This window comes from Phragmites australis, chromosome 24 (assembly GCF_958298935.1).
Source record: "Phragmites australis chromosome 24, lpPhrAust1.1, whole genome shotgun sequence".
Lineage (NCBI taxonomy): Eukaryota > Viridiplantae > Streptophyta > Magnoliopsida > Poales > Poaceae > Phragmites > Phragmites australis.
Window position 1 is genome coordinate 1369431 of NC_084944.1, and position 17213 is coordinate 1386643.

General features: G+C 42.5%; 1 protein-coding gene and 1 pseudogene across 1 annotated transcript; one reads left to right on the plus strand and one right to left on the minus strand.

The window, feature by feature from the left end:
• Positions 1-4532: 4532 nt before the first annotated feature.
• LOC133907985 (uncharacterized) lies at positions 4533-8855 on the minus strand (annotated as a pseudogene).
• Positions 8856-9369: 514 nt separating this feature from the next.
• On the plus strand, positions 9370-12675 carry LOC133907757 (autophagy-related protein 3-like). Its single transcript, XM_062349840.1, has 10 exons — positions 9370-9653; positions 9796-9866; positions 10180-10296; positions 10377-10540; positions 10632-10717; positions 11204-11255; positions 11352-11417; positions 11930-12060; positions 12159-12269; positions 12470-12675. Exons 1-9 carry the CDS (start codon positions 9493-9495, stop codon positions 12250-12252), a joined length of 942 nt encoding a protein of 313 aa, XP_062205824.1. The 5' UTR covers positions 9370-9492; the 3' UTR covers positions 12253-12269; positions 12470-12675.
• The last annotated feature ends 4538 nt before the right edge of the window (positions 12676-17213 follow it).

Sequence of the window (17213 nt, forward strand, 5' to 3'; positions counted from 1 at the left end):
TTCGAGAGAATTTGTGAAGGTAAAGTAGAGATAATTCTATGAAGGGAATGAATATGAGAATCTTTTTATAACAAAAACTGCGAAAGAAAACTATTGTGAAAGAAATGAAAATCTCTTTGTGAAAGAATAGTTATAGATGACTTAACTACTTGTTCCGGTGCAGTCACAGGCCAAAGTAGAGTGCTGGTCATGTCGAGGGGGGGGGGGGGACAAGGGAAGGGGAAAAGGAAGTGGAGCAGTCTAGCTAGCTGGAGGCCTGGAGGTAGATTTGATTGTTAAGCCATTGCTCTCTGATCATCGACCGATCCATCAGCAAATCACAGAATTCATGACATATAGTTGATGGATGATAACTACATGTCAAACTAAAACCGTCCCATCCTTCAAAATAAAATATTAAAACTGTCTCTCTAGGATCTGCTGTTGAAGCGAAGTTTTCAGAACCGGAAGCAGAGTTCAACGGTTACCACTTAAGGAATTCGGCACTGTGCTAGATTTGGAGATAAAAGTGCTACAAGGTGCTAGCTATTGAATTGCTGAAGTTTAGGACCAGGACTACGCTAATTCCTCTCGATCGATGGACTGGTCCAGAGCTGGATTAGTTTGCATGGTCCTGACCGCATGCGCCTCGCGTGGCTTAATGAGTTAGCTGTGCTAATAAATATTTCCGACTTGTTAATCTCCCAAATTTGTGATGGCAACCACATACCTTCTTTCTCTGATGCTGACATTCATCGTTGGCATTGGCCCTATCCTGCATCTCCCAAACCGTTCAATAGGTTAGCAATACAGACAAGGTGCTCGTATTTGCCATTGTCTCTTTCGGTCTCTCCAACCGTTTTTCATCAGATCCGTGCGTGGAACTGGAGCAGAAAGCATAACGTATCAGGTCATTGGCACCAACACCTTGAAATTATCACAAATTACCCTCACCATCACTGTGTTGCATGTGCTCTTTATCCCAAGAAAAGATTAAAGATGCAACATCTCTTCAATCAAGGCTTTTAATAGGATCTTTCCCCACCTCAATTATCCTTTTCCCTTTTGATAAAAGAAAGAAAGATATAAAGAGCCAATCTAATGCGTTATCTTTATCCTAACAAACTTTGTCATCTAATCATGAACTCCATGCATGAAACACGAAGATCTAGCATACGTAGCATGCATTAGGATGGTGCTTTCTATACTTTCTAGGCCAAATTGAAATGTCGGGAAAATAAAAATAGCAAATAGATCATGTAGGCTTGAGATTTTTCTCATATGCGTACAGCTGCACAAAGTGACGTGGAAACTAAGAGGGTGATTGGTTGCTGGCACGGATGTATATTTGCTCGACGGATACGTATAATCTTAAAGAGAAACGTGTTTGGTTACTCACGTATACTGTTCTAATCTGGTCTGGCGGATGTAAATATAAGTCCGCAGCTTAGCCCAGGAGAGCTCAATTTGAGCTTCCCTCCGCTGCCTAACGTGATGTATACAGGCTGTTGCATCCGCTCATACAGGTGATCCATAGCTTAGCCCAGGAGAGCTTGATTTGAGCTTGCCTCCGCTGCCTGACGCGATAGATACATGCTGTTGCATCTGCTCACACAGGTGAGCTCACTTGTTAGTATCATAAAATTACCTTCATACGAGCAATCAATAGCATACATCTGCTCATACAAGTGGACTCACTTGTCAGTGTCACGAAATTATCTTTATACGAGCGATCAATCAGAATCTCTGCTCCCGCATCCACTCATACGACCTCAGATTCAGTCAAACAAGCAGAAACTCAGCTCAAACTGTCCAGACTAATACAACCAACTACATATTTTTATTTTCAACTAACATGACTCCATTCAATCTACTTAGACCATCTCTAACAGCTACCTCAAATCTTCATCCTCAAAATACTATTACAGCATCTCCTATCACTATTACAGCATCCTCTATCTCTAACACTGTAGCAGTACTGTATCACTGAATAGAGGATCTGTTGGAGATAGATTTCTAGTGCTACAGTATACCGCAAAACACTGTAGCACTAGAATCCTCAAATTTGGAAACTCCGTTGGAGATGGCCTTATCCGTAGCTTACATATATAGTTCATACGAAAGTATATAAAGACAATCAATGACACCTGAACCGATCGAGCTGGGCGACGATGAGTGGAGGACAGTGTGGACAGAGGGGTCCAGTCGTTGTAAACCGGGTGGGTATCTTCTTTAATTTAAGAGATCAAAGCAGTACGCTACACTAGCAGGTACATACCCGTATAAGGAGTAGGTTAGGTATACGAATACGATAGGATCGTTCAGTGACACAGGAGACACGTTACGACCGCAGTATCCTGGGTACTGTTGCATGGCCATGGAAGGTTTGTACCTCTTGGGAACTGTAGCTCTTGTGTTTGCTTTGTCAGCTAAGCAGACATGCATGCCTAAATGTTAGTTAGGATCAGTTTAGGTACCGTATGATTTAGTTTGACTCGTATCTAGTGATATAGGTTAAGTTGAGCTAGACTAGAGATATATAATAGAGTATGTTTAGTTGATTGTATGTGCTCAACTTAGTTGAGAATATATTGTGTTTGATTGTCCGTATGAGTATACGTTGTATTAAAAAATAACTTACTTTTTTATTAAATAAACTAGAGTTAGAAATATTTTTATAAATTAGTATATCAAATGATAAGAATATTAGTAAATTTTTTTTTTAAAATTTATTTGAGCATAAAAAATACTAGACATTATAAAAGTAGGCTTCTTGGAAAAATTTGTTTAAATATTAGTTTAGTCTTTTTTATCAAACCAATTAAAATAGGTTACTAATGAGTTTTAGTTTGCTCATAAAAAAAGTTAAATTTTTTGAACAACTCTCGTACCTTTAAATAAAATCGAGAGTTAAATAAAAAATACACACGTACACACATTGCACCGATCGAGACAGGTCGCTAGAAACACGATCCAAATCCGTTTCCCGCGAGCCTAACCCACATAGGATTTGTGCATACGAGGGACCTGACCCGAGCGCTCGGCTAGGCAACCGAACAGCGGCGCTTGCATGCACGAGACGTGGCCGAGCGCTTGGCCAGGCGACCAAACCAGACAACCAAACAGGCCCTTAGAGATTCTCTCCCGCGCAAAGCTTATGCTTGGTTACTTACGCATCATCAGTTCCTACATGTATGCATGAAAATGATCACATCTGAGATCTAACTGGGGCTTCATCTATGTATACATCCTTCGAATGTCATAGTTCCGCGGTATTCCTCCTAAATTCATATGACACTCCGGACCAAATGGGGCTTCATGTATGTATGCTTGATAGGCAGGCTTCTTGACGTCTACAGCCTTACTCACTGAATTTTCTATACTTGAATAGTTTATTTAGAACTATGTTCTATACCAAAGTATTCTGTTAAAATTCCATGCTAAATTGACCACTAAACACCTGGTCTTGCACTACCAATGATGTGTCGAAACTAACGACTCCAATGATCATACCAAGAGAACCTCACAACAGGTTGGAGAGTACACGCTCTGTTCTACAGTTTGTCTCCTAGCACACGCCATGCAGTTACCCTAGCTAATAGCAATGGTCCGTCCAACACTCAAGTTGCATCTCCATACTTGTCATACAGCACACAGGAGAGGAGAGGGAGACAAACTCAGTTGCTTTTGATATATTGACATTGCATAAAAGGGACACTCCTAGGCAGAGTTAAAGAATTAAATAATTGAGTTGAAACAGTCGCTGAAGATGACTTTCTTCATGGAAAGAATCGGAATGAGTTCGTTTGGAGCATCAATTTGTTTTTCTTCCCTTTTGTTCTTTTATGTGGCTTTGGAGCAAGCATTATAACCATGAATGGTTCGGGAACTCAAGACATGTGGAGAGAAAGGAATGCAACACCTAACCTATGGAACTGTTAACTGTATGATCAAGGTATCAACATCGTCGCACACAAAGCGTTTAAGTATGCGTGCCTTTTCCATTAATTAATTGGCCATTATTGCAACATGGCCTTTCATTTTGTAATTTTTCTAAGACATTCAAATCTATCATCAGAAGGGCATATGGAAACAAAATAGAGATGTCAAGCAACTGAAAAACATTCTTCGCCGAACTCTGAAATGAATATTCTGTGCACCTCAACCGGGAAGTGATTATTCTATTGGAAGAGTTGTACATTCTAAGCATGGTTCAGATAGAACAGAGAATCCATGCCAACAGGCTTCTCGTTGGTAGGTGGTGTATGCAAAATGGTTGTTCTTTCTTTTCACGTTGAAAGTGCATCCAAGGCAAAAAAAAAAAAAAAAAGGTGTTACCACTATTGGGTTGAGTTATTGTCCTAAGTAAATTGAAATGCTGTGAGTTCAAGAAATTTAATCACTCTATCAGCCATTGGATGACAAAAAAACTTAAAAACACCTTGTGGTCAAAGAAAACGAGGAACTGATTTCAAGCTGAAAGTATTTTGTTTGTTTATGAGGACATTTCAAGTTGAAAGTTATGCAGAAGGAAGAATAGAGCGATACCAGGCTTCATTCAGCTCAGTACTAGGATAAAATCTTATTCCAGCCATGAAGAATACCACACCAAAGTTTGATCTTTCATCAGTAAGAGCGATACACCAAAGATTGCTGATGTTTCATCAGTAAGAGTGAAACATTCTTCACACCGTAGATAGCACACTGCTATTCGACAAAGGGACCAGATGATATGATCGTCTTCTCTGCTAGGGAAACCATTGACATGACAACTGGCCATGAGAACAGCTCCGCAAACTGGCACCATGTCTATTAAGGGAAATTTTTGGCTGTTGGGAAATTACTAGCAAAGCAGCAGCAGTGTCACCAGGAAGAAGATGCACTGCTCAAGACAACACATTATATTGATATTAATACTTTGTGTCCTGACGGAATGCAGGACAGATTGTCGCACCAACAGAATCAATGCCCACGCACCGGGCGAGCACCATTCTAGCAGCATCCTTTGGGCCTCTAACTCTGCTCAGTTCACTGAGATCAAACTTGATGCAGATTAGGCCTGTGTGAGTAGCCTCTGCATGAGCATCGTCAAGCTGAAGAGTCTCTACAGCCAAGGCAAACAAAACATATCAGCATCGTTGCAAGCTGTTATGGACAGAAGATTTGGTATCAAATATCAGAGGAGAAAGAATAGAAAGAAGGACGCAGCAGCCAAGTCCGATTCAGTTTCACATACGGCTGGCTGAAATAGGAATAGTACTACTTAGTATATCTAGATTAGTATCTATATTTCCTAGTTTATATCAGAGTCCTATCTATCTACGTATCTGAGTCAAGTCTGTTAGTCGGTGCCTAAACTATAAAGGCAACCGTAAGGTCCTGTAATAGATCAAGCAAGTTAATACAGAAAAGGGTTTTGCCCACCAAATTGCTATCGATCAGAGCCTCAGTTTACAGGAGAAGCCCAGGACTTGAGGGCGATCTGCCCTATCCTCTGTGCGCCATATTACAAGCCAACCCACTTCATGTACATCAGCTGATGAGATTTTCCAGACTTGGATGCTTAGGTGCAACTACCACACAACGTCCATGATGCTAATCCAGCAGCAGAATTAATAATCAAATATGAAAGCAATGCTACTTCTAATAACAAAACAAGTATTTGTTGAATAAAGTAATAAACTAGATGAACATTCTGTAAATTTTCTCAATAAACACCTAAACATAATGCTGATTGACACGAACATTCTGTAAATTTTCTCAATAAACACCTAAACATAATGCTGATTGCGCAATAGTGTAAGTGTGTGTACCTGAAGCAAGTTTTAAGCCCCTTCGTCATCAATACTGAAAAGCCTTAGATTAGATCGAGTTCTTACGCTCATGCAAGAAAGATGCATCAACATCGCTCTCTGACAAACCATACTCCCAATGCCAGAAGATACCATACAAGGAATATCAAACGTTAGAAAGGTGCCTCCACGTTACAGTACCATTGTACTTTTGTTGGCCTTTACATTGAATTTCATAATGCAGCGCATTCAAAATTAAGAGCATCAGGTATTGTTAATTTCACAGGGAATGGCAATTGATATTCCATTACCTACCTGTAGCTGCTCATAGATTGACGGCACATACTTGAGCAAATGATCCAAATAATATGATTTGGAAGCAAACAGCCTAGAATGAGCATGGACATTGTAGATGAGCTCACGATTCTGTGGAAGAACCAAAACTTCTAGCACCTGAATACTCCATGCAGTCACAATAATCAGCAAAAGATCAAATGACCATTATTTCAATAAATAGAACGAGGTGGACTTTATAGTTTTCTGTTCCAGTCCTGATATGACTTAAAAGTAACATGTCTGTTTTGCATATTTTGGTAAATACAGAAGTAAACTATCCAAGGAACAGTTAAATATGCAATGCACCAAGCAAGGTAGATTATCAGGCATATAGAGCCAATGTACACAAGGTGATACTAGGTAGCATCAATGTATATGATCTAAATCATAATTGTTAGTTCGCCAATAAGCAAAAGAAGAATCCTTCTAGTTCATTTTGCTTATTTCTTGGGTTGATGGTCTATAAATATGGTTGGCATATGTTGGAAAGTTAAGTTGAAAAGCTCCTCACTGGTACTAGGCCTGATGTGGAATACAAGATTAGACGTGAGAAATATGTTCACATTCAGCACAAGCTGATCCTTGATGGCACAAACATCTTATCAATATTATCAAACTTTCGAGGACTACTGAGGGACAAAATACTAGTCATGAAGAAATCATTCATCAACATCAGGGACAGGAATTCAGCCACGGAAGTGCAAGATATGCTGATATATTAAGCTCAATGAACTTGTACCTCAACATGCTCCAACGGCATGTCAAACCTACACTAGCACATTGTTACCATTTCTTCATCAACATACTAGAACCGCAGTCTGGTAGGGTGCCAGGTGAAAAAAGCATGCTATCGTAAGAAAAACAGCATGCTGGACTAAACCATGGCATATTAAAGCCTAAATGAACCATGAAAAAAATCCAGTGAAACAAACAATAACACTATTTCTCTGCAGTCTTTTAATATTAACTGTGTCTGTGAGATGAATATTTTTCCCAATTTTTGGGGAACCCAGTATCCGAATAAATAATGCAGAGCCTGATGCCTAAGGTTTCATGATTCGAACCATCGAATTCAAGCTTCGGAATAAGCCCTAGTTTTGAAGCATATGAACACAAGTACACGACATCTGAACTCAGTGCACACGCTGACCTTCATCCTAAGTAAGGCCTAATGCAAAAAACGCCTCCCACGGGATCGTATCGCAGACAGGGGATTCAAATAAAATACATATAAAAAATATAATTCTGGGACATATGGTGCACCGGTAGAGTAAAAATCTGCACTAACCTTTGATGCAATCTGCAGCACTGAGGTTTGAGGCAACATCAGAGTCGCTAAACTTATGTTCAAAGCCCAAGAAATGCACTATCCATGAACTATAGAACAGTAGGTTTGATAGCATGTAGCTCTGCCATGCTGGAGCGTGTACTGATTACACCACTGCATATTCCCCTCACCAACTCGATGCACGTTTCGCCCACCTCGTGGCAGTCTGGCAGATCATAATCATCAAAATTCTCTTGCTAAACCCTCCATGGCTCCATATAGACCATCTGCGTAGGAAGTGTTTTTTTTATATCTGCACATATGGGGCAGAACATGATTGTCCTCAGCAAAAACCAGCACATTGGCCTCTGTACTAACTGATTCCAGTACCCAATAGGGCTATCCGAAGAATCCTTCCTTACAGGCATTTCCTCAAACACATTGCCCACATCCACAAGCATGCCGCATTGCCGCCACTGCTCCTAGTCTGCATCACCAACAGCTTCACCTCATTGCCGAGCCTAGGTGTTCGTTGCTTGCGATTGTAGTGTGTGCGGGAGACAGAAGAGGCAGTAAAGGAATTCCATAGGCACGGGCGCACGGCAGGGTTGCAAAGGCAGCGAGGAGAAGTCATCCCCGACGAGACCGAACTGGAGGAGGGTGTGCACGCGTGCGTCGGCACGAACTCCGAAGCATCCGTGCAGAAGCTTCAGGTATAGCGATCTCTCAGGCTTGTGGTTCGGATTGTAGCCGGCTGTGGAGGCAAGGGTGGTCACCCAGCTCTCGACGCGGATACGCGACTTCAGCAAGGATTTTGAAGTGGACGGCGACGCTTTGGGGTGCCAGCGCCGTCGGTGGCGGTGGTAGTGGCGGGCTGGCGGCTGAGATGAGGTATATGCCAACGAAAAGAGGTAATACTCGAATACCAAGAGATGAAGCTCGGAGCGGACGCTGCTGGCGAGAAGCGGCGAGGCCACCTCATCGGAATTGGGAGACGTCAGCGCGAGGCGGAGCCAATTGCGGAGCTGCTCCAGGGGTAAACAAATCGGAGAAGAGCGTGGCGAACTGGCGATCCGCGGGGAGAACGGCTGTCAGGAGCGGCCCGGCCGGAGGGAGAGAGGAGAGGCGCGAGGAAAACGGTCGATGAAGGACGGCGACGAGGGCGCGGCTACGAACATGCGGGCGGCGAGGGATAGGGGCGAGTCGGCGAAGAAGGCGCGCGGGTGGTCGCCGGCGTAGCGGCGGAGGAAGTCCACAGCCGCCGCTGCCGCCTTCGGCGTGGACGTGGCGGGGCGTGGCGAAGACGGAGAAGGCGCTTTGAGCTTCGAATTGATCGCCGCCGAGGCGGAGAGAACTTGAAACGGAATCCAGACGGGCGGGGCCGCCGGCTCTCGAAGATTTCCGAACTGGCGCTCCGCGCCGGGATACCTCGCCGGCAGGTGGGACCGACCCGTGTTGGGTCCAGCGGCAGGTGGGGGAAAGGAAAGCGGGATTTTTTATTTTAAATAAAAATTGCAAATATATGTGTTAGTTTTAAAAAATTACAAGTCTAGTTTTTCTCGTTGCATGAGTAATTATTTGAGTTGAAAATTCTAAAACAGCTTGATGATTATATCCTCTACACCGTAATTTTTTTTAAAAATTGTATAACTATTTTGATAGCGTTTTAAATTTTAAGAGTAGTAAAACATAATATTTTTAATTTTTAAACCAATCATTCGTTGAAAAAGGATAAGAGTTTGTTATTTTTTAAAATCGACAAATATATTTGTAATTTTTTTATTTAAAAATATAAAAATAAAAAAGCTCGAGGAAAGCGACCGCATCCCACGGGCCACGGGCCACGGCCCAGGATAATTCACTTTCGTGAAAGGAGGTAGAGAGCCCGGCGGGCGACCCATCCATTCTCAAGTGATGGGCCAAGTAGCCTCTCATGGCCCAGTCCAATGCGTGTTCCAACCCAACTCCGGTGGCGTAGCGTAGCACATAGAGTCTCTCCGCTCCGGTTGCCGTCGGCTCGGGCAAGCTCGTCTCTTCTCTTTTATCCCTTTCTTCCTCTTCGTCTCGTCTCGTCGTCGTCGGGAAGAAGCAGGAGGAGCCCGAGAGGGAGAGGGAGCGATGCAGGTGAAGCAGAAGGTGTACGAGCTCTACAAGGGCACGGTGGAGCGGGTCACAGGCCCGCGCACCGTCTCGGCGTTCCTCGAGAAGGGCGTGCTCTCCGTCCCCGAGTTCATCCTCGCCGGCGACAACCTCGTCGCCAAGTGCCCCACCTGGTCCTGGTGCGCCGCCCGCCCCTTCGTCGTTCTCCCTCTAACTAATTCACGCTGTTTGGTCCGCTCGGGGGTCTCGGGTGGGTGGGTGGTTGGTTGGTTGGTTGATTGATTGATTGATCGATCTGGTGGGTGGGTCGTGCGTCCGCAGGGAGGCGGGCGATCCGAGCAAGAGGAAGCCATATCTCCCCGCCGATAAGCAATTCCTCGTCACCAGGAACGGTATGCGGCAGCTTAATTGAGTCAAAATTTGGCTACTATTTATTATCCTGTCTGCACGAATTGAATTTTGATGAATGCTGCATTGGTGGGTAGAATTGGTAGGTATATTTCCCCAACTCCCATGTATTGGATGGTTGCATTAGTTAAGCTACTATACAAGGGGAATGAAAAAGGAGTTGATTTTGGCACACTCCTGGAGTATCAAAATATAAACTTAAGGTTTACTGGCTACAAGTGGTGTCGCTTTAGAAGAACTTAACTCGCTCATTGTGAATTCCTGCATTAAGAATGCTAAATTTGGTTTTGCTCCCAGTTCCTTGTTTAAGACGCGCCATCTCTCTCGAGGAAGAGTATGATGCAGCAGGAGCTGAGGTGGTTCTCGATGATGATGAGGATGGTGAAGGCTGGCTCGCAACACATGGGGTGCAAGGTTTGTCTCTCAGTGCTGCTTGGTTGTGCCCTGTCTGGATTGTATGACCGAAACTTTATTTGTCTGACGGTGATGTTTAGCCTCAAATCGAGAAGAGGAGGACATACCCTCTATGGATACCCTGGACATAGGGAAAGCTGAAGGGATAAAGTCTATCCCCTCATACTTCAGCGGTGGTAAGAAGGAGGAAGAGGAGGAGGATATACCCGACATGGACACTTATGAGGACACAGGGGATAATTTGGTAGGAAGAGCACAATTCTGTATCTGTGGCAGGGCTAAGCAAGGCTAATAAATTTACTGATTCTAGCTGCGCTTTTCTCATCTTATTGCAGGCTGCGGCTCAACCTTCATATTTTGTTGCGGAAGAGCCCGAAGATGACAACATCCTTCGTACTAGAACATATGATGTTAGCATCACGTAAGCTCTTTTTTTCTTGGCTGCATGGTTTGATTAATTCTTTTCTTCTATAGGTTTACACTGCTGTACTAGTTGTCTGGTTGGTGTATAGTTCCAATTAATTGTAGTTATGGCCATCCATAATTAGTATTTATGTGCTCTTCTAAATCTGCATATTGCTTATTGCTATGTGTATTGACATTGTGAGGAAGACATCTCAATCACAAGGTGTTGTTTCTGTTTTGTATTAGCGAAGATTTGTATTATGCATAGCTGCACCTCCACCTCTCAACACTTGAATTTATACATATGGCACACTTGGTGCACAATGAGATATAGTTGGTATGATTGTGCATGATACACATCTGATTTGAAAAATGTATATAAGAGATGAGTTTTTTAACTAGTTAATAGCTCCTGACTTGAATTTTTGCCATTTTTGTTGTCAGAAACGTAATTGTTACTGGTCTTTATTTGGAAAGCTTGTAAGTAGTTATCGTGTTGCAGGTATGACAAATACTACCAAACTCCACGTGTCTGGCTTACTGGATATGATGAGGTAAGTTCTTCTATAGTTCTATATATGACAAGTGCTTCATGTAGTTACTATGGTCTTACTTATTGTAGCTGGACTTGATTTTGTTTGCCATTGTAGTCAAGAATGCCGCTAAAGCCTGAACTTGTGTTTGAAGATATCAGCCAAGACCATGCACACAAAACGGTAATTTTATCCTTTTATTTACTTTGATTCTCTGACATATCGAATGGAAATATGGAATCCATTGTTCGAAAAAATATCAAATGGAATCCATAGGTAAGCCAACTTCTACCATATCAGTTAGTCAACATGCTTAATATTACTAGAATTAATTCTTGATCAATTTTGATGCCATAGCCTCAGTGTACACACAACTGCACATCTATTCATGTTGCAACATGTGGTATTGGTAGTGTCCTTAGAAAATAGGTTCTTCCATGGTAGTACACTAGAGTTACGATTCCTTCGCATCCTTTCTGCATCAGAATTTAGAAATGTATTTCTGCAGTGCTAGCTCCATGCATTTTAAGCCACTGCAATCCTGTCATTGAAGATGATTATTTAGAGTCAGATTTAGGTCCTTTTTTTATACACTAGTGAAACAATGAAGATGTCTTCTATTGGTTTGCACAATGAGTGGATAAGGTGCTTACACACTACATTGTATTCTTACACACTACATTGTATTGACACAGGTGACTATTGAAGATCATCCTCACTTGTTGGCAGGAAAGCATGCTTCAGTGCACCCATGCAAACATGCAGCTGTGATGAAAAAGATTGTTGATGTTCTAATGTCTCGAGGAGTTGAACCAGAAGTTGACAAGTAATATTTTTTATGTTGACACCATTTGCTGAGGCATAATAAAATCAACACCCTTATTTTTTTTACCAGTTTCTAACTTATGCCTCTCTTCTGAATAGGTACCTTTTCATATTTTTGAAGTTTATAGCCTCTGTCATACCAACCATTGAGTATGATTACACTATGGACTTCGACCTGGGCAGTACAAGCTGATGACTGGTTAATTGAAGGTAAGCAGAAACCTTTAATGATTTTATAGTCTGACGTGTATTTCAACATCATATATAACATTAAATGTGCCCAGAGTGGCTCAAAGAGCCAAAGTCGTTCCACAGACCATTACACTTTGCTCGAAGTTGTATGACTTTCATCTTTTTGTTTGTTCGTGTACTGACGTTGATAGCAATTGCTTGTTTGCTGGTTGTTGCAGGAAGACGAAAAAATTCTGCAGAAGGCGCACACACGCTTAATATGGCTCAGAATAATCATTGTTTGTTGAAAAAAAGATTTGAGTGTGTCGTTGATTGCGATAGAAACCGTAAACTTGGAACTCTGAATGCTAAAAGGGTTGTCGTCCTTGTACATTGTAAAAGTTGTGGACATGCTTATCACTTGAAATGATTTGCTTTCAGAATCCATCAACCTGTTCACCAGTCTTGCTCGGTGTATAGAAACTTGCATCTGAACACTTAACAGCACCTCTTTGATACTGTCCAAGGTCCAACAGTATTCCCTTGAGGCACATGAATGGCGCCTGAAATGGAGCTTGGTTGTTTGTACTCAATATTTGTTTGAGAGTTCAGACTTGCCGGTGCAGCCAAGCTCCAGATTTTAAGAGTTGTGTGCTCCCATGGACTCTTGAGACTTGGGAGCAGGATCGGTTCGGTACTTCGGTTTGGTCGCTTGTACCCATGATGTCAAGTGCATGGCCCGCGGCTCCGATGATGCTGTGCGCGCTCGTGGATGGCGGCGGCGGCGGCGGCCATCTCCTTGCCGTCGAGCTGCAGTGCACCACGCTGCCGTTGCAGTGTCTCTTGCCGTAGCTGAAACACGTAGACACGGCTATCGTAGCAGTTTAAACTTTTAAACAAGGAGGACCGGCCTGAGGGGGGTGCGGCTGGCCCGGCGCCTAAAACCGAGGGCTCCACCTTATGTACTCCACCTCACGTAATTTCGATTGGGGACATGTGTCTGTTATTGTCGTTTGAGTTTTTATTACTGGTTTGTTTTCTCTATAGTTTTTATTCCATCTCAAATGAATCTAACCTTTATTGAGATCGTATGTTTGAAATATGAAAAGGTCTCCACTAGCTCTGGTGATCGATGGATTCAGCTCCATTGCACGGTACGGGGGCACCCCTGCGTGCGCCCAATCATCGCTGTCACAAGACCTAACTGTGCGCACCACCAATCATAAAAGCATGCAGTCGGTCGACCACTAGTAGTTGAACCTAGTCGTTTAGTAGTAAGCAGCTAGCTGCTAGCATAGCATTTGTGCTATGGTAATATTACCTAGGAGCAAATAGCTCCAAAGCCATATTACGGCTACAAACTACCTGTTGCATATACTGATGAGTAACTAGAGTTATACGTAAATAAGTTATACATAGGCATGCAGATATAGTTGATCGAGTATCTCTACCTAGCTAGGATGTATTAATGTAAGCATACGTATGTGTACTTTGATATCTCATAATTTTGTTCCTGTTAGCATTTATGATAATTTTATTCTCGTAAGTATTTACGATAAGTTGTAACAACCTAGAATATGTCTGATTGGAAGTATTCTAGATTGTTACAGTTTACCGTAATAGACGCATTTCTGATTATTTCAGCTTATCGTGAATACTCGTGAATTTTATCAAAAATATTGCCTTTGCAATTGATATATTAATATTTTAATGCTTATATTTAATTGACTCTCTCTTTTTTTTCCGGACCACTAAGATCTATGACCGGCCCTATAAAACAAGGGTGACCTGGTACCAGCCTACCACGTGCACTCCTTTCCTCTTGTAGACATGGTATGGAAGTCCGACTTTTTGTATGATGGTACGGTGATCTATTACACTCCATCCTGCACAATTGCGAGATCCTGACCGTCACAAGACAAATTGGAGCCTGTGTTGAAAAACACTACAGTACGTGCTATCCCTGTAGAGCCTCCTTATGCTGTTCTTGTGCAAGTTGATGCTGTCTGCAAACTCAACAAACGCGCCTCCTAGGCTTCAAGTTTTCGTATGGCTTGTGTAGCTAATAGTAAACTACTATAACTACCACCATCACCACTACTAGTAACTAGTGATAATCTTCGGATCCCTCCTCTGTGATCGTATTGTTTGCTACAAATGTGTGGGTCTTTTGTGTAACTACCGGGTTTCTTTGAATCAGTGGCTGTCAGTACAGGACTGACAGAAACTCAGCCTTAAGATTCAGTTTCCACTGCTTCATGGGCCGGCCTGGCTTGCTTGGTCTAGCAGTACAACGGTGATGTGCTACTACTAGCACTCTCTGCATGGGCTGATGCTAGCTAGGCCTCTATGCATACTAGCTCAATCAATGTTTCGTTTTTCTTTTTTACGAAAAGCAAGAAAACTGCTTATTCATTCATTAGAAGAAGAAGAAAAAGACAAAGTATAAGGATCCTGGAAAGAAAAATGAAGAAACAAAGAAATAAATTATACTATATTATACAGACTGTACAACAAACGAATCTATCTATCTCGCACCAACGAACACCTAAACATTAAACTCATCCTTAATAAGAGAGTAGAGTGCATCTAAAGAGTTTTGCTTGTCCTTAAAAATTCACCACCGGTTCTGCTTAGGCTCGTTAGAATCCAAGGAGTGGTACTTTTCCTAAAAAATTCGCCGGTTCCGCTTAGGCTCGCTAGCTTGCGACGTATCGCTAGTGGCGTGGTTGTAACGCACGCAATGTTTCGTTTTGACATTTCAGCGTGTTGATCAAATGGAGGAGCATCAGACAGGTCGTGAAGCAGGCATCCCCTACAGCACCCAGCAATCATGGGACCAGCCGGATGCCGATGAATCATGCACGCATGGCTGGCCGCCATCAGCGGCCGGACGGTGGTGATCGTCCGCTCGAAAAAAAGTCAAGTACCTGTGTGAATCCGTGACGCGCGCCACCTCAATCGCGTCGCGTCAGCAATCTGATATCGCCAACCGGGCGGATCTGCATACTCTCACGTCAATATCATAATGACTTTATTACTGATACATAGGTAAGTTTGATCTCACACGTCAATGATGACGTGCGATATTAAAGTATCATTGTCCAGCGAGTAGAGATGGGTATGGATATAGATAGGCATGCATATCCATCAAATTAGAGTTTTAACTCATATTATCTAGTTATAAGTTAGAGTTGATAAATATTCATGCTCAACCCTACCGGCGAGTGATTCACAACTTCAAGTGCCACGTACCATGCAAGCACTAGCTCAGTCGTAGCAGCCCGAGTTGCTAAGCAAGATATATCATGAGATCTGTTCCCAGCCTAAGCAACCAAGAAAGCGAAAGAATTAGAAGAAAAAAGAGGATTTTCTAATAACGCCGAGTGGATAAAAAACCACTCTTTTTCTAGTCTAAAGAAGAAAAACTTGCCGCGCCGTTCCATGGTACTCCAGTTGCTAGCTAGCTCTGGAGAAATGGCGCGTACGACGTGTGGCTCGGAGGGAGCGAGCCGTCGCCGTCGGCCGTGACGCTGCGCCGTACGCCGGTTGCGGGCCCGTGCGAGCGCAATCCTATAGTGTCGGAATATGTAGTAAGAGGACATCTGCCTAACCGCCTTCACGATTAATATGGCGATAGACGGAGATATTTTTTAACCTTTGTAACGCGCGACTAGTCTGTGGCTCGTATGATGAGCGTGAGATTTGTACGATTAGTCTTTTTTATATAATATGATTTTGTGACCAATTTTTATTGATCGCGAGACGATTATATATAATTTATTTAATCGTATTTATTGATATCTATTTAAATGTTTTACTTCTCAAGGCATATCCTCCAGCGAATAAAGCTGCGACTGATGTAGATGTGCGCTGTCCTGTCTCATAACATTAATTGCTATAGAGTAGGGGTGTTGCGGATTAACTTAGCGTCACACGACAGATGAGATATGGTCTATAGAACGACTAGACAAGTGGATAAGTTTGCATATAGACTCATTGAAGGCTGGGACGAAACAGCTTAACAGATGAGCTTATGACGCACGGCGAGGAGACAGACAGTGCGACCGAGGTAAGGTAAAAGTGAAGACACCCAAGAGGATGGGACGGGCCTCGCAGTACCACCAACGCAAGATGCAACATGTACGCTCCGTGTGATGATGACTAAGAAATATATATCTAGCTAGATATGGATCAACGAAAAAGGAACCACTTATAAATTCTTATTCCCTTATATATAAACAGGAGAACAGATCTAGCATGTAAGACTCAATTGTAATCAGTTTACAAAGACAGATAACAAAATACACAGGACGTATGGCTGTTATTCTTCAAGAGTTGAACCTGAATAATCCACGTGTTTTTAGTTCATCACAAATATACGCACACCGCAAACGTTATTTACGTGTCTATCTACCGATACATCCAAAATTATTATCAGAGACTAACTCTAGACATATACTCTCACTGTTTATAAATACATATCGCTTTGACTAAGTTCTGATTAAATTTTTAAAACTTTGACATTAATAGCTTCTAAAATATTTAGCTTGGAAACATAAAAATTACATGTGTAAATTTATCTTTAAAATAGTTCCATAGTATTATATTTTTATTATATATTATAAATTATATTGTAATAAAATATAATAATTAAAATTGAACGTGGTACGAAACATGGGCAGATACTGTAGGGCTGCGCGAGTGAACGAGAAACGTGCAGGTCGGTGCCGATAGATGCGGGAGGTTTCGGATTTGATCGATCGGTGGCCTTGTTTCTGCGCGTCGTCGTCATTGACGCGGCCTGTGCACTGTGTGCAGTACTAGTTACATACGTAGAGCGTGCCAACAGTCAACACCAGTGGATCAACAGGTTGATTCGATGCTTGGACGAGTTCAGAACCCAGCAGAGGGTACGCTGCCCCTGGCTTGCTCATGCATGGTCCGTGTCCACCAGACCGCAAGAGGGTGCCCACGACTATT

Excerpts from the sequence above, each read along its gene's own strand:
- LOC133907757 (XM_062349840.1), top strand. The coding sequence starts at position 9,493 with ATGCAGGTGAAGCAGAAGGTGTACGAGCTCTACAAGGGCACGGTGGAG. Across the intron at positions 11,418-11,929 it reads AAGACCATGCACACAAAACG|GTGACTATTGAAGATCATCC; the intron begins GTAATTTTATCC and ends GTATTGACACAG. Across the intron at positions 12,061-12,158 it reads GTTGAACCAGAAGTTGACAA|GTACCTTTTCATATTTTTGA; the intron begins GTAATATTTTTT and ends TCTTCTGAATAG.